We start from the raw sequence: 24,435 nt of genomic DNA on the forward strand, positions 1-24,435 counted from the left end.
AGAATAAAAGTGTATTTTGAAAAGTGCCGAGCATAACTCTCTGTACTCAAGTTGAGCTCAGTTAATCAATAATTTTATCATTCTAAAACACCTGCTGCTGCGATAAAATGAAAAGATAAGAAGAGTTCAAAGTCTTGAGACTTGGTCTTTCCATCATAATACACCGCGGGAATTGGATTGCCGTAAATCACAATCATGAAATCAATGTGGATTATGTTGTTAGTTATTGGTGAGTACCGGTAGCTTTTCCTGAGAATGCTACAGGCCAGGCGTACACTACAAAAAACAATTAGACAAATTTGGTCTTATGGTCTTAAAGTGACTTTTTAGAAAAAAAATGTCTTAAGACCAATCGGTCTTAAAGACTCATCGGTCTTAACAATGATTTTTCGTCTCAAAATTAAGACTGAAATTGCTGAAAAATAAGACCATAGTCGCCCAGGAGTGCTGTGTGGGTATTCATGTCATTATTAGGTTCTGCATGAAGGGAAGCATAACATATATACCTGTATTCGTAGTTCATTATATAGCCTACCCATTATATATCATTATCATTCTATATAACACTCACCAATTTATATACAATCCTCCAAACAATATATAGTGTAGTTTGACTATACTATAGTATTTGTGGTGAGTGCGACGTGCCAACACCATTGTGTCAGTGAAAAGTGACAAGGTACGGTACTTTGAATTTTTGTTCTGGTGCAAATGCATCCTGTATTTGACTTATTTGAAGTGTGACATGTGATCAACGAGAAATGGACAAACATGGCACCACCAAATACGTTTTGGCTCTGCGCTCTCAAGTCACCGCTAGATTGTATTTGCAATCATCATCATCATCATTGGTTTATTAGCAATTTTATCAGTTCAATACACCACAAAAATGCGATACAATGAAAAGACAGGAAGATGTCGAAGCGACAAGGAGTAGTCTATGGAATCTGACACTGACCTTGGCCTAGGCGATGTAAAGAGGAGGCATGCACACTGAATGAAAGTAAAGAAGATAGTATAGAAAAAGAATGCGACAAGAAATAGGGCGGCATGTCATGGGAAGCGAGATCGATAGGTCAGTCGTGGTCCGGTAATCTTGAGGATGGACCAAATGAATGACCTTTGATGGATCAAAATTTGTCAAATAAACCTAACTACGTCTTGTGCTCCGGGCTCATGACAATTTCCATTCTGATTTATAAGACTACGGACCATGATGTTTCTTGATTAGCAAAGTTCGTCTTAAAAACAAGACCAGAAAAACTGATGCATCATAAACTGTCTCAATATGCTAGACATCATAAACTGTCTCAATAAGCTAGTTATGTCTTAGAGCTCCTGGCCCATGTCAACTTTCCGGTCTCATTTTTAAGACCACAAATCATGTAGTTTCTTGATTAGCGAAATTTGTCTTAAAAACAAGACCAAAAATACTGACACATCAAAAATTATCTCAATAAGCTAGTTATGTCTTACAGCTCCTGGCCCATGTCAACTTTCCGGTCTCATTTTTAAGACCACAAATCATGTCGTTTCTTGATTAGCGAAATTTGTCTTAAAAACAAGACCAAAAATACTGACACAGCAAAAACTGTCGTAATAAGCACAATATGTCTTATATGATACGTTTTATTGGTCTTGATGCGTTTTATTGGTCTTCTTTTTAAGACCTAATAATTGTGACAATTATATATGGTCTTAAAAAGCTGAATCAGTCTCAATTTTAAGACCAAAAATACTGACACAGCAAAAATTGTCTTAATAAGCACAATATGTCTTATAAGATGCGTTTTATTGGTCTTGATGCGTTTTATTGGTCTTATTTTTAAGACCAAATAATTGTGACAATTATATATCGTCTTAAAAAGCTGAATCGGTCTCAATTTTAAGACCTCAATTCATCAGTGAGACCAAAATTGCTGAAAATGAGACCAAATCATCCTCATTTCTTAAATTTGAGACCAAATTTATCTAATTTTTCCCTGTAGTGTACTGTCTAGACTACCGTGCGAAACTAGCCAAGCATGCTGTACAGACATTTGTCATTCTCCTGCTTACGAAAATCATCTCTGATTTGGTATGAATTGAACTGGAATTGCATTTGAATTGAACTTGATTCAATTTAAAAGTTCTCGCGAAAGTTCTCGCGATTCCAGTAATTCTAGTCTAATTTGGAAAACGCTGTAGCTATCACTCTAATTCTAATCTAAATTTTTTGAAAAAAAGCTGTTCAGCTATTATTCTAATTGTAATCTAATTTGGATAAAGCTGTGTAGCTATAATTCTAATTGCAATGTATTTTAGAAAACGCTGTAGCAATCATTTTAACTCTAATAATCTAATTTGGAAAAAAGATTCAGCTATTATTCTAATTCGATTTATGAAAAAAGCTGTAGGCCTAGCTATCATTTTAATCTAATTTAGAAAAAACCGTAGGGATCAATAAAAATATGCTGAGCTTCATGAGGGAGTCGGAAGAATTTGAGAACCACTGTCAGTTCAACCGCTAATTGAGTATGCCCGGCATTATCCTTGGATTCTTTGTGTAGGGTGGCTGTATACAAGTGATTGCAATTGTCCCAAAAGAGACGAATCTGCTGCCAAGCGCGAGGATCCGACCAGGAAATGCAGGAAGTCTTGTAAAAAGACCACTGACTGTAAAGGATCATCAAAGAAATGCCTGTGTGATGACCTGTGTGGATTATCGTGTTACAACCCAGGTAACTTATCTTCATGTAATGCAAGTGGGTCAAATCAAATTGCGTCGTGGGCCTGATTCAAGACTTCAAATTACTCACGGACCGGACCAGTTCCAAAATGTTACCTCGTCCGTGCTTTACACTTGAATACTTTATTATCGAGTATATATACATAATAGTAGGCTACTGTATACTATTTTGTATCACCGGTCATGGGGGTTTCATTGTAGCCAGTAGCAACACCTTTCACCACAACCGATGGAATTGGGCAAAAATACAATGATTGGTCAGTTGAATACAGTTATGAACCGCTAAAACAGTGGCGCTAACGACAATACCAGTTGACATCTTTCTATGATCCCTTTGCTTTGGTCGCGATATGTGTTAGTGTTGGAATCAAGTAACTACCTTCAAGTCGCAAGGCATATTTTGTCATCGCTCATTTTGACTCGAGTCAAGTCACAATTCAAGCTAAGTTGCTTTTTTCATGGACGAGGCGTGATTGAAATAGCCTTTTGTTAGCTGGTTGTAATACAGAGTGAGTCGTCATTTATGTTGAATCGAGGAACGGATGTAGATTTCAATACATACAGCTGCATAAACTTGAAAGTATATTAGAATTTGATTGAAATCATATTAGATTAGAGGTTTGATTATCGTGAGCCCTGATCACCCGCCCCAGGCTGTGTCAACAAAAGGACTTTGTGTACCATATAAAAATAGCACATTGAACGCTCTCTTGTTCAAAATTTCATGCTGGTGACGTCATATTTTGTAATGCGATCGTTGGTATACAATGTTATTTCCAATTCTCTACTAGTTGCTGTCGATTACCCCTGACGAGTGTCAGCCGATAATATGAAGGTTCATTTCAATATGAATAGACTATTCAACTGTATATTCTTTATGGTAGGATAAAAAGTTGACATTTGAACTTCCTTCTGTCGTGACAATGGGGACATCATAAATAGTCATACTTGACTCAAAGCCTAATACTCCATTCAGGATCAAATCACTCCGCTTCTTGATTTGGCCAAGCCCTATCCAGTATACATTACCAGTGGCTGTTTGGTCAGCGTCAATGAATTACACAATATGGTTAATCGGTGTAGTCCAAAATTTGGTAAATTACAGAACACGAAAGCCTAGAGCACGGATATAGTACGGTATTGATTAAAAATTATAGTATAATTTAACCAAGTTGCACATATTCTTTATATGTTTTCATGACGTTACATCACACATAAAGTAGTATTAAACAGTATATTGATATTGAAATGAGCCCGAATATTTTCGTCTGACACTCGTCAGTGGTAATTTTCAGCAAATAGTAGAGAATTGAAAACAATATCGTATATCAGCAATCGTATCACAAAATATGATGCCGCCAGCATGAAATTTCGAATAACCAAGGAAAAGAGATAGCTTAAGGTCAATTTACTAGATTAGCCTTTATACAAACTCCTTAAAAGGATGGAGTTAGTATATAATCTGAAAATAGCAATTCATAACAAGAATGTTGTTTGTAAAAATGTACATAGGCCTACATTACATTTTTGCGTCGAGCATTTCTCGATATACGGTGGTTCTAAAACGTTTTAGAGCCCGGCCCATTTCTCGCAACCCAAGTCAGACACATGGCAAGAAATGCATTATTAATGTTAGTATGCTAGGTTTCTACTGGGCCTTTGTAGGTTAGAATCCAGAGGAACCAAACATAAGACAAACCTTACTGTGCCATCAGCCATATTTTTGTAACAAACAACTTCACTGTGCATTAGGGATGTTTAAAAATGACTTTTTTTATCAACATAACAATGTTATCAAGTAGCCAGTAAAATTTAAAAAAAGAAGTTATTTTTGAACAGCCTGACTGCGCATGTCATGTATTGTCTTTAGCAGTGGCTCTCAACCTTTTTGACCTAGCGGACCTGTGAAACTTTTCAAATAATGGCGTTATCAAGATTAGACTTGTGCAAACTACTGATCTAGTTAATTGACGGGGCTCAACTAATTACTCTTTTTGAGTAGTTGTAGTTCTAGTTGTTTATTTTGAATAGTCAGTAGTTTTATTTCTAGTCGTGTATGATTAATATATTGTTGCAGAGCATGAGTGCGGCTAGAAAGTGCGTATTGCCGGGAATCATAATACCAGAGTTCTGTTCTGCGATGTTCTTGCGGCCATTGCTGGCTCAAAATTATCACTACTAACAGTGGCGTACCAAGACGGTGGATTTTGTGGGTCGAAACCCCTCCCATTTCAAACTCGATTTTATCTCCAATATGTCTTAGCTCATTTGCATTTCAATAATTTGTATTATATGTTATTAGTAGGGCAAGTTTTTATCAACTTTTGCAAATTTTCTTTACAGCTTCCGACAACTTCGTTTATACTCAGAATCTATGTACTATGACGTTTTAATCTGTTGGAAGGGATTTTATATTGCAACTTATTGCAACTTTTCTCAATTTTTCATACCCAATTTTTACTGCAACTTATATCAAATATTGCGTAAAATGTAAAGAGTTACATGATGGGTTAGCTGCATCTCACTATGAGATTCGGCGTCCTAAACATGGAAGATATGCAGAAACTAGAAATCGCCAAGTTTATGTATCAGTTTCACTGCGGTCGTTGCCCCGAATATTTCAATGACTTCTTTACCTCTGAATCAAAAGCGCACAAGTACAACACACGCGTGTCCACGTCGTCCAAATATCATATGATCGACCGAAAAGATCATCGCTCTATCAAATATGCCGGACCTAATGTGTGGAACAGTATCCCGCCGGCCATCCGGCAGTCGACGAGCATGTCCACATTCAAGTCGAAATACAAGGAATTACTACTAAATAAATACAGTCCATCCTCATGATTACCGGACCACGACTGACCTATCGATCTCGCTTCCTATGACATGCCGCCCTATTTCTTGTCGCTTTCTTTTTCTATACTATCTTCTTTACGTTCATTCAGTGTGCATGCCTCCTCTTTACATCGCCTAGGCCAAGGTGGGTGTCTGATTCCATAGACTACTCCTTGTCGCTTCGACATCTTCCTTTCTTTTCATTGTATCGCATTGTTTGTGGTGTATTGAACTGATAAAATTGCTAATAAACCAATGATGATGATGACACAATGGTTTGCAAGCAAGAAGTTCAACTACCCCTGCCAAGCATAGGCGCCGAACGCTAATTTTCCTTAGGCATGCGAGTTCGATGACGTCACAAAGGAATGACGTCATGATCTGACGGAATTGATAATTAGGGATAATATAGCATCAATTCATGAGGGATAAGTGCCTGCATAAATGCCGATTATGCAATATCTTCGTGTTAACAAACTTGCGCGTATTATAAGCTTGTCAACGAGTCCGGAAGTGCTGTCAATTAGCGAGTCCCTGATCGCTTGCGAACAATTAAATACGCCGCTTATCAACGCGTATTACGTAACCTCGGCGACGATTTGCGCAAGGCAAAATGTCAGAGTTGTTATGGAATCTGTTCTATAATGGCACCGATTTCAGGTTGTTCAAACCTTTCTCGTCTTTTACAACTCAAGCCTTGACAGTTGACACACATCTTCTGATGGTTATGTTTAGGTATTAGCGGAATTCACTTACGCATGCACAGCGCACTCACAATCGCACATGTCTGCGGACATTCGATGTCATTCAGGTCAGCGATGTCGCTCTTTAATTACAATCGCTAACCAACAAACACCTACAAACACCTAACGGCATTGTCACCAAGCCATCGAAAGATTGGAGCTAACGTATGCTGCTCGAGAGATGGGAGCATGCTCGGCTCTAGACGCGATAGTTGGCCAGCGATGATATCTTTCGTACCAGGCCTGTTGCAGATGCGATTGTGTAGGCAAGCGATAATAGATTGTGCGCCAATGCAGATGCGATAGTGCAGGCAGCGATGGCACCGGGCCTACTGCTGATGTGATTGTTCATCATGCTCAAGCGAGTGAAACTAGGCTTGTCGGAGACGCGATAAAGCAGGCAAGCGTCCCAAGCGATGATTGCCGAGCGCACGGCAATCAATGACACAATTTCGCGATCATCTCAGCGGGAGATCGCGTCGCGTTACATTGTGCACAGACAAATCTCGTTAATTGGCAACGCGCTTGTAGCTAATTGGCCGCGCGCAACGGGTTACCTCGCTCACATAAGCGGTAGCAGGTAATGGAGCAGGTAAAGGAAATACATTGCGATTCGTTCTAAATAACACAATCGGGGTTTATGCCGATTCATGCCAAACCGAATTCTAGGCATGCCGCATACCTAAAAAATGTCTAGGTATGCCTGGCATGCCTTGCATGCCCAGGTTCGGCGCCTATGCTGCCAAGCACGACCGTGCCCAAACAATATGTAAATAGATCGCGTTATTAATTCTACTGTTTAAATTGGAGATGGTTTCCCATTTCACGGATGCCCTGGCGAGACCACCGCAAATAACATTTTCACTGGGTCACCTTTCTAAGACTATTGATTTTTTTATAGTCGCCAAGTGTGAGTTTTTCTGGAACGCCCTGGGTCAAGTTTGCAGACCTAGGGCGTTTGCGGTGCGTTACTTGACTTATTTTAGTAGGAGGGGGTTATCGCTATGCTGTTTGGCTTTTAGGTGGTGAAATTATTCCTGCATTGTGTAATTTTCTTGCTGTGTACTGGAAAAAAATGTTATTTTTAAGCGGTCCCGCCAGAATGTCCGTGATATGGCAAAGTGACAAATTTGACAGCTCTGCAGAAACTAGGTTTAACAACGGAAACTTTCGGGTATCCCATACCCTACTAATACAACAAAAATTATAAATGCAACTTTTTACTGCAACTTCTTTCAAAATTAAATGCAACTTTCTCGCATTTTTAGTGCAACAAAAACCTGCCCTAGTTATTAGTTATTTGTGTTTTACTTGATTAGTTGCAGGTTTTTAAAAGTTGTTAGCTTTAGTTCTAGTTGTGGGTTCTGGTTCTAGTTGCGTATTTTGAAATAGGACTTGTTCTAGTTCTAGTGTTAGTTGAGCATTTGATAACATCCAATGGTTGTAACTTACTTCTGACCGCGACAGGACTCTGATATATTATTTTGTTAATTCATATCACATTCTATTTTGCTTATTTCCAGACAGTCAGTGCAGTAACATCACCGGGACTCTGGGGAACGGAACAATATTTTATCAGAAAAAGCAAGACCCACTCAAATATGGATCGAAAGCGCTGCATCAGTGTAATGAAGGCTGGTTTCTGCAAGGAGACGAAGCGAGAATATGTCGCTCTGACAAGAAGTGGAGCTCGAATCCTAGCCAGTGTGTCCGTGAGTTGCTATATTGTTCTGACGATTACCAGTGAACCCGTCCCTCGGTGAACCCGTCCCGTGAACCCGTCTCTCGGTGAACCCGTCCCCCGGTGAACCCGGCCCTCGGGAAATTTTGTATTCACCGGCAACCCTAATATCCCACCTCCGGCAACCCTAATATCCTACCCCAACCCTAATGTCCCCCAACCCCCAACCCTAATATCCCGCCTCCGGCAACCCTAATATCCCACCTCTGGCAACCCTAATATCCCACCTCCGGCAACCCTAATATCCTAACCCTAACCCTAACCCTAATATCCTACCCCAACCTTAATATCCTCCCTCCCCAACCCTAATATCCCCCCTCCCCCAACCCTAATATCCCACCTCCGGCAACCCTAATATCCTAACCCTAACCCTAATATCCCCCTCCCCCATCCCTAATATCCCCCTCCCCCAACCCTAATATCCCACCTCCGGCAACCCTAATATCCTAACCCTAACCCTAATATCCCACCTCCCCCAACCCTAGTATCCTACCCGAACCCTAATGTCTCCCTCCCCCCTACCCTACCCAACCCTAACACCCCACCTCAACCTACAGTTGCAATAACGAGCAGACCACGCGTGGTTCATATGTGAGCAATAACAATCGTTGGGATATATTTTTCATCTGAACAAGTCACACACAATATACAATGCGATAAGACCCAATGCGATGTCATGAACAGATACGAGGATGTCGAACGTCGCACGTCCGCCCCTCGCCAAGTCAATTCAACAATGAGCCGACCGCGCAATCGTGATCACGTGATCTGATCACTCCGTGACTGCGTGATCTACGCATGCCCTGACCACCTTACAAGATCGACAAATCAGTTGATAATGACATTATTAGTTTAATAATTCATATTAATGCTTGTTAATACACTTAATTTCAAAATTTCCCGAGGGACGGGTTCATCGAGGGACGGGTTCACCGAGGGACGGGTTCACCGAGGGACGGGTTCACGGGACGGGTTCACCGAGGGACGGGTTCACTGGCAACCGTTCTGACTTGTGCAAATTACCAATTTAGTCAACTAAATACGGCTTTTTGGGTAGTTCTAGTTATAGTTGCCGAATTTGAAAAGTGACAAGATGTCGTTTTTTTTTCTAGTTGCGTATTTTGGAAAGTCGATAGTTCTAGTTCTAGTTGCAAGTTTTGGCAAGTGTGTAGTTCTGGTTCTGGTTCTAGTTCTGAATATCCAGTAATTTCTACAAGTCGGCACGTAACTCGATTAAGTTGTTAGTTCTGGTTCTGTTTGCCAGTTTTGAAGAGTGAATAGTTCTAGCTCTAGCTGTGGAATTTGATAAGTGGCAAGTTTCAGTTCTAGTTGGCGTATTTTGAAAGGCGAGTAGTCGTAGTGAAAATCCAGTAGCTGTGGTTGTAGTTTTAGCTAGTTGCATATTTAGAAAAGGGAGTAGATGTAGTTTTAGTTCTAGTTGCAGATTTTGAGAAATTGGTAATTGTAGTTCTACTTCATGTTCCGTGTTCTGAAAAGCGAGTATTTCTAGTTCTTGTTGCGGATTGCAAAAAGCGAGCACCGGTATTTTAGTTATCGTAGCGTATTTTGAAAATCCGATAGTCTGCGCAAGGGGATTAGCCTAATCTGGATTTTGTCTTGAACTTTTTCTTGACTTTCCATTTTTGCATGACTTCTAAATCAAATTTCAGCTGTTATATCGTACTTGGATTCAGATGAGATGCAAAGTCAATTCGGGATTCGGATTTGAAAATACGAAATCCGCACATATCTAGAATACAGATCATGATTATTTTCCACAATCAGGGGGTTGCTCTGTGCCGGGGAGAATCGACGTGTCGTATCCTGTCTCTACCTATAACAAGAGAGGTTATCTTCCTGGAGAAACTGTTGTCTACAAATGCCGATCGGGTAAATATTCACTTTTTTCAAAAAGATGTTTCCAACTTTCATCAAGTAATTGTAGTTGTCCAATTAGACTAATTTGAGTGAAGTGCCAGCATTATTATTCTAACCCTAGCTTGCTGTAAAGACATTTGCCATTGTCGTCAACTCTGATTTGATGTGAACTGAATGAACTTGACTTTTGTTGCAATTCTTTCTACTTCAAAATTAATTTCAATAATTCTAATCCTAGTCTATATATGAAACCTATAAAACTGTAGCGCCGTAGCCATGATTCTGGTTCTAATCTAATTTAAAAAAAATGTGCACCTGTCATTCTACTTCTAATTCAAATTTAATTTGGTAAAAAAACTGTAGCTGTCACTCTAATACTTGTTTGATTTGGAAACAAGTGTGTAGCTACTAGCTATAATTCTTATTGTAACCAATTTTCGAAGAAAAAACTGCTTACAATTCTAATTTTAATCTAATTTGAAAAAATGTGTCGCTATCATTCGAATTGTAATCAAATTTTGTAAATTGTGCAGCTATCATTCTAATTCTATTTGTCTGACTCTGTGTGTAGGATTCACCCGGAATGGGAACGACACCATCACCTGCCTGCCGTCCTACACATGGACCACCCTGAAGATGCAATGCAATATCGTCAACTGCGGGGCCCCACCCCCCATCTTGAACGGGCTCTACCATTCCAATAAAGCTGTCGGGGTCACGACCTTTGGGACAATAATCACTTACAAGTGCAATATCGGTGATATGCGTTATCGAGTACTCGAGTTGATTCGCTTACCTACGCTGGTACTTAAAGCACTTGCGTTTGAGACTATTTCCACTTGACCTTTTTGCTGGTATTGTATTATTTCTCGAGTATTTACTTTCTTTTGCTTCCTTGCATTACTGTTTCAAGTTGGCACGTTTTTCGGCTAGTTTCACTTGTGCTTACCAGTTGATAGGCAAGCTCACTACTGCTTGTAATTGAGTAGCAAGGGACAGAGCGAGTACTTTTTCAGCATTGACCACCGTGCGTAATGATAACTTGCTCTGTGCACAATGATTCGAGTCTAGTAGTAAGAAAGGAATTTTTTGGGAAGGTATATGTTCTGTGTCACTAAGAGGATGAAAATTATAGTTTGTTGTAGTAGCCTCGAAAACCTCATTGGTCTAATCATGGCAAAGAAAACATGCATTACAAAGATAGGCCTGCAAATTACGTTTGTGGCATAGAACAGGCGTTATGTCATTTGTGGTCGCATTAAAGGTACATATTTGAACTTTCCATATATTCCGTAGTGCTGTGACGTCATAATGAGCGATATTTGTATACTCGATCTTGCTCAGCCCTAATGATAACAATGTTCAAGAGAATATGTGTGATGCAATGATTCTGTTTAGGTTTCTATACCATGTCGCCGTCCACCACGACATATTGCAGTGCTTCAGGAGACTGGTTCAGGTCAGCCCCGGACTGCCAACGTAGGTTTCTGCTTCATTTCTGGCTATGACACACATTACACTTGTACAAATTACCAATCTCGTTAGTTGACGGTCAACGGCTTTTTTCAGTTGTTCTAGTTCTAACTGCACCCTTACATAAAAATAGTTGCCGAACAACTAGAAAACGTGTGTCGTCGTTCGGCGTGAATCGTGACGCCTGTGTTCTGTTGGGTGATGTTCTTGCAGCCATTGCTAGCTCAGAGTCATCACTACTCCCAGTGCCGTAGTCAGGGGGTGGATTATGGGCGTCGAAACCTCTCCCACTTTGAACCTGAAACTATTTCCTGGCCCATTAATTAATAAGTTGCAGATTTTGAATTGTGAGTAGTTCTAGTTCGAGTTGCAAGTTTTAAAAAGCGAGTATTTCTAGTTCTAGTTCTAGTTACAAGTTTTGAAAGTTGAATAGTTTCGTTTAAAGTTGCGAGTTTTGAAAAGTGAATGGTTCTAATTCTAGTTGCTAGTTTTGAAAAGTGGGTAATTCTACTTCTAGTTGATAAGTGAGTAGTTCTAGTTGCAACGTTTGATAAGTGGGTAATTTTACCTCTAGTTTTGTGTTTTGAATCTCCAGTAGCTTGTGCAAGGCTGCACGCAATATGATCCACTTGGAAACCTTTTAGGAGTTGCATGTCCGCCTCCTCTGGACGTCTCAAACGGTGAGCTCGAAAGCAGCGGCAATTCCTTCGTATTTGAGGATTCCGTCACATACCGGTGCAACAAAGGATACTTGATCGACAAATCCAAGTCCAAAGTCATCAGCACTTGCATAGAAAACAGCACGTGGTCTGTTCAGCCTTCTTGTGAAGGTGAATTTCTTCAGGCATATTCATTGCTATTGATAGGACTTCGACAACTAGATAATTCTATTGTATAATTTGACTGATTAGAGAGAAGAGCCGGTGATCTAATTTGTGAAATGTTTCTACGCTCTCATATTCGTTTTAATCTCGTTTCTGGTTTTCCTGCAAATGCTACAAGTGAACTGAATTGTTCGAAACGAGCCAGGCTTGCTGTAGAGACATTTTTCGTTCTTGTGCTTTTGAGAATCCGCTCTGATTTGGCATGGACTGAACTTGATTTCTGTTGTATTTTTTTCTGATTCGGAATTGAGTTCAATTTCCAAGTGTTTGTGAATTCAGTAATTCTAATTGTAATCGAATTTGACAAAAACGTGAAGCTATATTTATAATTTAATTTGGAACAAAAACATGTTGCGAAAGTTGTAATCCTAATTAAATTTTGGAAAGCTGAACATTTCCCAGTTTTCCAACTGTATAGATAGGCCTGTCATTCAGCACAGTCCACTCATGACTTGTACATGGAAGTGTCTTCTAGGTTTTGTCAATGATTCATGGCCCCTGTTCCATACATGGAGCGCGTTTGAAATCGAACATGTGACATAATTGGTTTGGAAATGGTATGACTTGATATGAGTAAGCTTGCTGTATAGGAAGTGACGCCTTCGCAATCACAAGACCACTCTCGTTATCAGGTCAATTTTGGTGTTTTCCGTTGAAACTGAACTGAAATAACACTCTCGGTCATGTCATAGATCATGTCCTATTCTTATGTATAAAAACATTTGTTTATGTATAAAACGTTGTTAGGCATGATCTATTTCTGTCCTAAGGAAATAGAATACACTAGGCCCGATTTTGACATAAATCTCCTGACTGGACATCTTCCGTTGACCGCGGTATCTAAACAACCTTGGCGTGCACGACATATTCCCTTCATGACATCCGCTGACAACAATATAAAGCTTGATCTCTACGTGACTGCTGGAGCGTGAAGTTCTTGTGCAAATTTCAATAAATTGCAGCTCCATTACGGTGGCGTTTTGAAGAAAACGGCTGCGGCCCAAAATTTCTTTTCGTTTTGCCCTTCAATTCGAGACCGCATCATTTTTTGAGTGCAGTGCCCCTTTAAATATAGGGTATAATTGGAGCGAGATGCAGTAAATCAGCACTGAAGTAACTCTGCGACGGGTATTTTGGGATTTGGGCTGGGAAGTTGACCCTTTTTTTAGTCAACCAACCGATAATGTGAAAGAAAAACTGTATTTTGGGACCTGACCCGGAAAGTTTACCTTTTTTTTAGTCTACCGACCACGAAGCGGGAAAAATTGGTCATTTTTTCAGAATTTTCCTCCGGTTTTGCAAGTCTAAAAATTAGAAAAAAAAGTGACCTCTTCAGGTTACCGAAATACAGTAACCCTATGTTAGGCTGCCTAAAAAAACGGTTCCAACTGGTAGACGTTGAATTAATTATAAAAAAAACTGTCAATACTTCGATTGGGTGACTGATATTATGACCTCGCTAGTCTGGTACCAGCATATGAAATAGGAATTGTCTGACGAGATTCATTTTGTTTTAAGCCGACCTGAACGCTGATTTTGACACCGATATGGAAGGCTACTCTGGGAGCTACAGCCGGGTCTATTATTCGCCACCGTCCGGCTTACCAGGTCAGTTTAAAGGGGTCTGGATGACCAGATAATAGTTGTCTGGACTAGTTACGAGCAGAATGGCTGTAATCTAGTTTTTGAAATGATTCTTTTGCATTTTAATTCTAATGTTACATTTAATTTTCCTGAAAATGCTATAGTAGAATTGTGTCGAGTGTATCGTACAGTCAGTTGTGAGAATACTTGTGGGAGTGAACTCTAATTTGACATGGAGTGAGCTCGATTTTTGTTGTGTTTTTTCCGGAATTGAATTAAATTTCCTAGTTTTTCCGGAATTCAGTGATTCTAATTGCTATCAGACTTTGTATAGAATTGTAGCTTTCATTGTGAGTGTAATCTAATTTTGAAAATACTGTGTATCTATCATTCTAATTCTACTATAATTTGTAAACAACTACATATCATTCCAATGTAATGTGTAAAAAACTATTTATCTGTCATTCTAATTTATTTTTTTGAGAAAAACAGTGTAGCTATCATTCTAATTGTAATTTATTTTGGAAAAACTAGCTGTAATTGTAATTCGATTTGTAAAGTTTGAAAATGAGCTAGTTGGCCAACTGTGACAGGTTTCGGACTGCAGGGCAGCGGCGTTGTCCGTTCCGTCCCATACCCGTTGTCGTCTGGGGAGAGACTCTGTCTACAAGTGGACGCGAAGGACGGGCCGTTGACAGCTCAGGCTCGGAGCGGCGCTAAAATGTGAGATGTTGATTACGAGATTGCGTCAGAGATGTTACCTATGAACATGCTCGTCATTTTCTGTCTTGTTTGATGAAAGTATTTCATACTAAAAATTTTGGCGCTTCTTCAATATACGGCCGAGATGATAGCAGTGTTCCCCATGACACCTCAAATATATGTTACCCATGAACATGTCACAAATATGCCGCGTTTCGGCTGGTTGTCAGTTATGCTGCACACGAAACATCTGGTCGACTAAAAAATAAAATTAAAAAGCTCAATGCCAACTCGTTTAACGTTGGAGCCGGCCTTCTGGGATTCAAGTCATAAAATGCCCTTTTTTCAAAGTATCCATTTTTTTCGTCCCCAAATATTTCTTTTGTTATCTCAAAATGTGGTAACCCTATGAAGTAGTCTTTGTTGCTATTCAAGTAGGAGTAAAACTGATGCCGTCGTTAAAACTTGAGAACAAGTAATACTTCTACTCGATTGCAAAAAAATTTCTGATGGACAGATTCCTTCAACTATGTTGTTCCCATAACGTCATTCTATAGTCCTACCATATTAATAAGGCAAACAGATTTGAGGTTGGGCAGAAAAATGCGAAAAACTATATTTTCATAGTCTATGTCAGTGATATAAATTCATTTTTGTAATGGCATACCTATCATAGTACTTCAGATTATGAAACAACATTACTGGAGCTGGTTGAGTGCAATATTAACAGTGTAATCATGCACTTACCTCTGAAAAGTAATAGACAGAATTTTTTTTATCCAAGTTTATACAATGTGGGGGGTAGGATGAGACAAATCCGTGGGGGTAAGTTGAGACATGGGTGTCAGAGGGCTTTTCTATTGAAGGCCTCGCAAGATTCAAAATTTGCTGTTGAAGGCACACAAAATGTATGATTTATCTAGTGGTTTACCAGATGTGACATTACAAGACAAAATAATAACGGAACTCTTATTGTTGCTGGATCGCATGGATAATTGGTTTTCGATGTCATTTGAATTTGTTTATGATGTACAATTTTTTTTTTAATGTGACTCATTTTATGATGATTATATTTCATTCACGATGTTGCTAGTTGATTCGTCGTTTGGGATGAATTAATGGCGTAATGAGCAAGAATTGCTCGGTGTCCCATCTTGAACACGGCGTGTCTCATCTTACCCTCACCTGGGGGTAAGTTGAGACATTTGAGCAGGGATTTTAGAGGGCCAAGAAATCCGTCAGTATGGTGTTCAATATAACTCGAGCCATGGTCATAAATAGTACAGATCACAGGCTTTCCATTGGTACCAAAATTAATCCTCAGAAGGCAGTACTCTTTCAGTGGCTTTGAACCATCAGAAAAGTGTCTCATCTTGGCCTCCTCTCCCCTAATTACTGCGTTTCCTTACCTCAAACTTGACACGCTCTGTTTTAGACTCGACCTGCGCAAGATACGGGCCGGCTCGGAGTGGAAATCACACCTGTTCTGGTTTTTGTCACCGATTTCTGGTCCGAGTCAAGTGAGTGAAGTAGGAAAATATTCAGCTTTTCCAAATAGGACAAGATCGGAATTACGGATTTCACGAAAACTTTGTAATTGAATTCAATTCCGAGTCGGAAAGACGTGCAACATAATCAGGCTCACTTCAAATCAAATTATGGTTCATTCTTATAAGTAGGGCGACTCTTTTTACCTAATAAACAGAAGATTTTGGCCTAAAAATGAAAATTTAGTCATTTGTGACCTTGAAAAACTAGATTTTGACATTTTGTAAGTTTTAACCAGGGCATTTTTCAGCCCCCTCCCGTCCCAATAAACACTGATCTTGGGCCCACCGGAGGGTAATCGATGCTTCTGGGGCTTACTATATGCATCTGGTCGTTAAATGATTTGAACGAATTATCTCAATAATATTGGTTCTTCGATATATTACTATATAATTTTATAAAGGCAAACTACCCAACAGGTTTAGAACCACCATCTTTGAAAAAGCATTCAAACGGCCTAAACCTATGAATATACCGTTATTTTATAATTGCGATTACAATTAGACTTAATTTTGCGAATTAATGTTATTTGTATTTCTTATGATTACAGTTTTTGCGAGAGTGGTAGTTCCCATATTAAAACCAGTATTCGTGTTCCTAAATCGCGCGCAGTGCGAAGAAAAATTTCATGTAGCATTAATCGGCCCAAAAATAATCTTGTTTAGGTTGAGTTACAAAAAAGTATGAGCTTACTTCAAAGCCTTCAAAATTCCGGACATTTAAGCATATTTTAGAAATTCCTTCTGGACGCAGCTTTAATTGTGAAATTCAGGACACGTCCGGGAAAATCCGGACGTACGGCAACCCTAAAGTAGGGCAACTTTTTTTACCTAATAAAAAGAAGATTTTGACCTAAAAATGAAAATTGAGACATTTTGTGATATTAAAAAACGCGACTTTGACAAAATTTTGACTTATTTTGATGTGTCAAAAAAATCTCCCTACCTATAAGCATGCCAATAGCAAATGTCTGTACAGCAAGCTTGGCTCGTTGCGCACGTTACACTTCTGCAGCATTTTCAGGAAAAGCGGACAATAGATTACAATCAAAATGAGAACGTGGAAAGATTTCACAAATTAAATTACAGGCCTAATTAGTACCGTCATTTTCCATGTATAATGCGTAAACTTTTACCGATTTTTTGCCCTAAAATAGGGGGGTGCGTATTATACATGGGAACGACAAGCCTTGAAAAACATCTCCTCGAAAAAAAACCTGAAATCGCATCTTTCTTCATGTTTGTTTGCAATCGCACATCACGTCCAGCCACCGTGCCCAGTAATTCGTATTATAGAGCGTAACGCGCTGCCAATTAGCAAGAAGCGTGTTGCCAATTAACGAGAGTCCTCTACTCTGCACGCGATCTCCTGCTGAGTTAGTTTGCCGTTTGTACGCGAGCGAAATTAGGTCGTTGATTGCTGCCAGTGCGGCGGCAATCCTTGCTCATTGATCGCGACAGGCCTTAACAATAGCCTGCACAAGAGGCCATGTGCGCCAGCCAGATATAATTGCTTGCGTAATCAGTCGCATCTGCAACAGGACTGGTGCGCACGGCATAGCAATCGCATTTGTAATAGGCCTCGCTTTGGCTGCTATCTACTATCGTTTAGAGACAATGCCGTTCATTTTATTATAATTAGTGATGGTTATATCATGATTGTTCAACAGCGACATCGCAAAACAGAACAACATCGTGTACTAAAACAACTATTCATGTACTGCGAATGCAGGGTGCGTACTGTACATGGGTGCAGGCTTTTTTTCGCAGAATTTACACGCCATTTTAAAGGGTGCGTATTATACATGGGGGCGCGCTATATTCGGAAAATTATGGTAATTAGTCTAATTACACAACTAGAACTATCTAGTTATCCAAGTCTGCGTGAAAACATTGCTCACCAAAAGGCTGTTCTTCAGGTTGAACTGCAGTTTACGAGCAGCCAGTCCTCGTGGATTGACAACGTCAAAGTCTTGGAAAACAAAGACTGCAGTAAGTCGAATGCATGCGCGTTTCGTAGATAAACCGCGATACGTTGATAATTACGGCTTGCTATATCAAGTGGAACCTTTTATGCGGCCACAATGTATATAATCCAGTTTTATAACACTCAAATATAATTAGCCGTTTTCTCGACCATACCTGTTTCATTGCACTTTGCGACAATGTCGTGCGATGGCGACAACTTCACATATATGCCATTTCCACTAACATTAGTAGCTTTGTACTACATGCATCGTGGGATGCACTCAGTAAACTTGTCTTTTTTAGGCAAAAGTAGGTCTCAAAAACCAGCACTAGAATGTTTCCTAGAGTACTTTAACATCCCCGTTCTTCAGTAGAAATTAACGATATGTTGCTTTCGCTGTGGTTGCACTTCATTTTCGCTAATGTTTTAACAGCTCCTCGGCTTCCAGAAAAAATGAATTGCGATATAATAATATGGAACCAAATTTCAACATTTGTGTTTACAGTTGAATCCCTGATATTCCTCCCATCGCATACGCAGACCTGACTATTGTCAGATTACGACTGAAACAAAGTCATCGTAGCAATATGCTAACGTATATCGTTGTTAAATTCATTGATTTGGAATACACAGATTGACTCGAGTCATCAGAAAATGGCGACTTGAGTCGAGTCATTGCAACCCTGATTACAGTTCGAAGTTTTGGATTTGCAAAAATAGCATTGACGGTGGAAAATCTTAAAATTTTGGGTGAAAACAGTATTACCTTAGCTTCTACGGGTTGGAATTGCGTCAAATTTGTTTTCCATCGTTTATGAAAATACGAATAATGCAGTAAACTTTACTCTGAAGCTGCCAGGAAATGTGTGTCTTGGTCCTCTGAGTCCTGAGTCGTGTGACTTGGTTACACAAATTGCCTCAGTCAAGTCGAATCACTACAATTTATGATGCCGTATTGAAGATTCACTCCACATTTTTTTACAGACAACGAAATCGTGCCAAGATTATTGACTACGACCATGACATCAACAATATCGTCAACAACAACAACAACTGGCCTGTCTTCAGAACCTGCTGAATCCACATCAGTACGGGCTGCCACAACAAGCACATCAACACAAGTCCAGGGGACAACAACATCAACAGCAACATCAACAACAACAACATCAACAACAACAACAACATCAACAATCATTACAACGACTACCAATGCGGAAACCACAAATCCCGCATCATCGAGTCCGAACGTTGTGGCATATGTGTTAGTGGGTGTGGCAATATTGGTGGTTTTATTGGCTGCGGTGGCTCTTTGGTATTGGAGAGAGCGGTTGTCGCGCTCTTGTAGAAAAACAGAGAAGCCGGAGCCGGCCGAGTTAGAGCCGATGAAAGCGTGACTCGTTTAAAGCAGACTATTCATATTGTCAATGTTCCAATCATAGCCGTGCATGCTATACACACTGTTCTGTGTCAACTCTAGCACACAAGGTGGTCAAAGTGGCCGGTATATGCTGCTCACATAGAAGCCGGACTTGGTAAACTAGATAATTCCAGTTTTCTAGTTCGACTAATTAGAGCAAATTGGTGTTATCTAATTGCGATGAAATTCGTGAAATGTTCCTATGCTCATTTTAATCTCTGGTTTTCCTGTAAATGCTACATGAGAGCTGCACCGTGCAAAACGAGCCCAGCTTGCTGTACAGACGCTCGCCATTCTCAAGCTTATGAGAATGAAGTTTGATTTAATATGGACTGAATCTCATTCGATTTCCGAGTTCGAGACTTCAGTAATTCTGATTCTAATTCGAAAAAAATGCTGCCTACAATTCTAATTCTTGCCTAATCCGGAGAAAAAACTGTAGCTATCATTCTAATTCTTGACTGGCTTGGAAATGAATGTGTGGTCGCACATGAAATGACATAATAATGAGCAGTACTCAATTTTGCCTATCCCCATCCGGGAGCCAGAAGAGTCCTCAGACCACCAAAGGAAATGTGTTGGGCACAAGCTGTCCATGCTGTTTCGGAAAGTGCTGCCCTCGTTCATTTCCCCCCACCCACCCACCCCCCCCCCGTGATTCTATTTTACTGTTCCTGATATGGGTAACTGCAAGAAAGTTTTAACTGTGATATGAGACGTTCAAATTATTGCCACATTTATCAGTGTCTGTTATTACATCTTTTCCTACTTTTAGTCATCGCACGAACCTAGTTTCCATTGCTGCTTTGAAATTTCACGTCAGTTTTACGAACAATACACAAAGTGGACAGTGATCACCAGACTTGTAGCTACTGCTGGGTTTTCAAAATGCGCAATTAGAACTGGAACTCATTTCAAAACTGAACTAGAACTAGAACTAATGGCCTTTTCAAATTTCCAACTAATTAATAACTGACACAAATGAGCTAAGAAATAATGAAGATAGAATTGGTATTTCAGGAGGGGTTTCGACCCTCTAAAACCCCCTGGCTACGCCACTGTTAGTATTGAAGACTTTGAGCTAGCAATGGCTGCAAGAACTTCAATCAACAGAACACCAGTATCATGATTCATGACAAAAGATATGTTTTCTAGTCGTTGTTCCACACCTGATTTTTGAAAATGTGCAATTGGAGCTAGTAAAAAAGACAGTAGTTAGTTAATCGTCAAATTAACTAGATTGGTAGTATGTGCAAGTCTGGTAATCACAGATACATGAAACAGCCTATCCAAGGTTACGATATATTTCCTGCTGCGACTTCATTTTTTGTATATTCGATTGATATGATCAGTCTTTGCCGCTTATATTATATTCTTAACTATGTTCTGGTATAGCTGATATGATCAATATTCACTGCAACATCAATTTCAATTTCATTCAAAATGAACCGATTGTCCAATTGTATCTATTGAAGTTCAGCATCTCCAAGAGTCTGCAATTTGTAAATTATGAGTGTTAATGTCTATATCTGTGGTTCTCAACCGGGGGCTCCGCGGAACCTCTAAATTTGTGTAAGGGCAAGTTTCTGTTGCAGTCAAATCCGTGGAAAGTTGCATTTATTTTTGACAAAAAGTTGCAGAAGTTCCATTTTGCTCGGTTGAACAGAAAAAGGTCAACTTCCCAGATTGACTAAAAAAAAAAGTCAATTTTCCGGCTCAGCTCTCGAGACACCCGTACAAGCGTTACTTCAGTGCTGATTTACAATGTTTCAGTGGAATTTGACCGTGTATTTCACCATGATCGAAAATACTTTCATGAAAAATCGAAAAAGTTGCAGAATGTTGCAAAAGTTGCATGAAGAAAATGGACAGAAGTTCCACTATAAGATTCATTCAAACAGCCTAAAACAGCATTCTACATATCTTACGAGTATTTAGGAAGCTGCCGGAAGCTGTAAAAAAAGTTGAAAAAACTTGCCCTAGTAGTGATTGATAACCTAATTTGTAATTTTTCCAATTATGGAAAGTATGAGGCAGTTTGGCTTCTTAACGGCTAAAACAGTCTCGATGAATATTGTAAGACCTTGCCACGAAATCCGTTTTCTCCTATGATATACATAACCACTATTCCAGAATGATATGTTCAATTCAATGCTACAGTTTTCGTCATTTCAATACACCACAAGACTACTATACAAAATATGTTTCAATTTCGGCTACATGTAAAATCTTGCAATGACACCAAAACGTGTCTTCGTAAACATTAATATTACACCACCTATCGTTGTGGAAATGGATTTCGGTACCCATTCGTATCAAATCGAAGACGTAGATTTTCAAGACAGAAATACAGCTGTACAATTCGCTTTGCACTAATACTGTTGGTCTTCTACTCAATATCTACATATCGTAGGGTTACCATACGACCTCCTTTAGGATTTGTTCTCCTTTTTCGGGTTATTGAAAATGTCCTCTGAGGACGCCTAAATGCTCTACTGTTTGTGATTTTGTCTTTTTATTTGAGAATATTGAGCAAAATCCGACTGAGATACAGACAGTAAATGAGCACCGAAGGAAGTCTCTGGCGGGTATTTCGGGAGCTGAACCGGAAAGTTGATTTTTTTTAGTCAATCAACTGATGTGAAAGAAAAACTGTATTTTGGGACCTGAGCGAGAAAGTTAGGAACTTTTTTTACCCACCACAAAGTGGGAAACATTTACTATTTTTCAGGATTTTCCCCCGGTTTTGCAAGTTTGAAAAGGTGTCCTCCTCTCCCGATTCCAAAATACGGTAATCCTAACATATAGCATGATGTTATTTTTGCTCTTTTCAAGAAAGTTATTTTGTCGCTGTTTAACACTGCTAGCCTACACCCTACAGTTAATATTAGCACAAGACAAGCTGGCAGTTGTATGATAAGTGAGCCAAATTAGAAGTAAAACTTGGAGGTCCGTGAAGACAAAAAGGTTGGGAACCACAGACTGGCCTATATTTTGATTTCTATACCTGCAGTATATACCATCAAAAAAACCTCCAATCTGTGCATTCAAATACATATATTTTGTACAATGACTACACATACGGATTGCACATTCTACAACCAATTATTACTTCTGAAATACACTACATTCACGTTCATGGGCGACAGAATCTTTGCGCTTTCGCGGCAGAATGCAGAAGTCAGTGGTACAATTTAAAAAGCCGTATGTAGTAGCACGGAGCAAGACATAACTTCGGCATAACAATTGTACATCCAATTTCAAAGCAGTGACAGTTGAATGCGATTGAAGAAGACCAGTGTGATCACTATGGTAAGTTGAAAATGGTCAATACCAACTCCGACACTACACGGTTGAAGCAAATTGACAGCTACCTACATTTCAGGCTTTTAATATACCTCAAAAACACCAATGTTTACTACTAGGGCTGGACAAATTCGACACGTGTAACGCAGACGGTCACAATACATTCAAATATTGGAGTTACGAAGATCAAATTATAAATAATCAGAATATGTACCTTTAAACAAAATAACTATGGTCAGCCAAAAACCTCCATTCAAATTGTTTCACGGTAACATTCAATAGTTTACAATAAATCTCATATGGACAAATCTACACACCTAGTGAATAAAAATATCTAGATGTAGAATGGAAACTCCATCAAAATTTTTCTGCGATTCCGTAACATCTCTGACGAGATAAACGTAGACATCAAAAATATTAGAATTCACAGAAAATCCATCAAATTTTCAGCACCGAAATCATCATTTTGCCGCGTAAATATCTGGAATGGTAACAATAGGCGTACTAGCAACAAATAGATTTCTGCTTCATATAACAGGGCATCGATACATATAGTGCAAGAACGCAAATCTGTACAACACCAATAAAATTTCAGCAACATCCGCCACCATCGTTTTGTTGGCGGGGTCGATTACCCGATAGTCCAGAGCTCGAGGGTGAATGCTGGGGTCCGATTTTGATTCCGTTAGCTTCATTGTTGATATCAAATACGCCTTCCTGGATTTTTTCATGAATTTCTTTAGCCGTATCGATAAAAGCATCTTCGACGTTAGCTGCAGTTTTCGCAGAAGTCTCCATGAATACGAGGCCGTGCTCGCGTGCAAACGCTTCCCCCTCTTCTTTTTTCACTTCTCTGCGAGCTTCTAAATCGCTTTTATTCCCGATCAACATAATCACCATGTTCGAAGACGAATGTTGTCTCGCGTCCTCCAACCATGTAGTCAGATGATTGAACGTGTCTCTTCTTGTGATATCATAGACTAGCAAAGCACCAGCTGCCCCCCGGTAGTAAGATCTTGTTATGGAACGGAACGATTCTTGACCGGCTGTGTCCCAAATTTGAAGTTTAATCTGTTTCTGGTCGATTGTGATCATACGAGCACCAAACTCGACACCGATTGTGAGGTCATGGACAGGTTGGAACCTTTTGTCCGTGAATTGAAGAAGCAGACATGATTTGCCAACGCCGGTATCTCCGATGATAATGTATTTAAACAAGTATGCGTAAGACATGTTAGCAATATTTTCTTATTTAAATATGTGTGAAATCTCTGAAATTCAAGAATGATTGGTTCAGGCCTACCGAACTAGATACGGTAATGTTAGTTGCCTAATCAGACTGATCAGAGCAAAATCCCGGTAATCTAATTTGTGAAATGTTTCCATGCTCCACTTCAATATTAATCTAATTTCTGGTTTCACTGAAAATGCTACCGAACTGTATCGTGCGAAACAAGCCAAGTTCGGTGTACAGACATTTCCCGTTCCCTTGTTTATGAGGATCAACTTGGATTTGATATGAATTGACTGGATTTTTGTTGGATTTCTTTCTCATTCGGAATAAAATTTAATACCGGTAATTGTGATTTAATATGGAGAAATGGAGAATTTCCTAGTTGTCCAAA

The 24,435-nt window shown here is 39.5% G+C and overlaps 2 protein-coding genes and 1 long non-coding RNA gene across 4 annotated transcripts; 1 reads left to right on the forward strand and 2 right to left on the reverse strand.

Annotated features, from left to right (window-relative positions):
- LOC145447666 (protein lev-9-like) lies at window positions 1-21,449 on the forward strand. 2 transcript variants are annotated; one of them, XM_080325922.1, is made up of 13 exons: window positions 1-229; window positions 2,550-2,720; window positions 7,833-8,021; window positions 9,836-9,940; window positions 10,500-10,685; window positions 11,327-11,407; window positions 12,046-12,231; window positions 13,804-13,893; window positions 14,463-14,592; window positions 16,007-16,091; window positions 18,038-18,110; window positions 19,072-19,196; window positions 19,251-21,449. In XM_080325922.1, exons 1-13 carry the CDS (start codon window positions 196-198, stop codon window positions 19,479-19,481), a joined length of 1,686 nt encoding a protein of 561 aa, XP_080182048.1. In that variant the 5' UTR covers window positions 1-195; the 3' UTR covers window positions 19,482-21,449. The 2 variants fall into 2 exon arrangements, with proteins under 2 accessions (XP_080182048.1, XP_080182047.1); XM_080325921.1 differs by having other exon boundaries at window positions 19,072-21,449.
- Window positions 13,913-17,697, reverse strand: LOC145447690 (uncharacterized). Its single transcript, XR_013917684.1, has 2 exons — window positions 16,950-17,697; window positions 13,913-16,265 (listed from the first exon to the last, which is right to left on the reverse strand). It is a non-coding gene; the product is annotated as an uncharacterized LOC145447690 (long non-coding RNA).
- Window positions 21,450-22,546: 1,097 nt separating the features above from the next.
- On the reverse strand, window positions 22,547-24,111 carry LOC145447680 (ras-related protein Rab-2A). Its single transcript, XM_080325939.1, has one exon. The coding sequence runs from the start codon at window positions 24,041-24,043 to the stop codon at window positions 23,402-23,404; it is 642 nt and encodes a 213-aa protein (XP_080182065.1). The 5' UTR covers window positions 24,044-24,111; the 3' UTR covers window positions 22,547-23,401.
- Between the last annotated feature and the right edge of the window lie 324 nt (window positions 24,112-24,435).

The sequence above is a fragment of the Botryllus schlosseri genome, chromosome 10 (genome assembly GCF_051294905.1).
Source record: "Botryllus schlosseri isolate E-star chromosome 10, Bs_hap1, whole genome shotgun sequence".
In the NCBI taxonomy this organism is placed as follows: domain Eukaryota; kingdom Metazoa; phylum Chordata; class Ascidiacea; order Stolidobranchia; family Styelidae; genus Botryllus; species Botryllus schlosseri.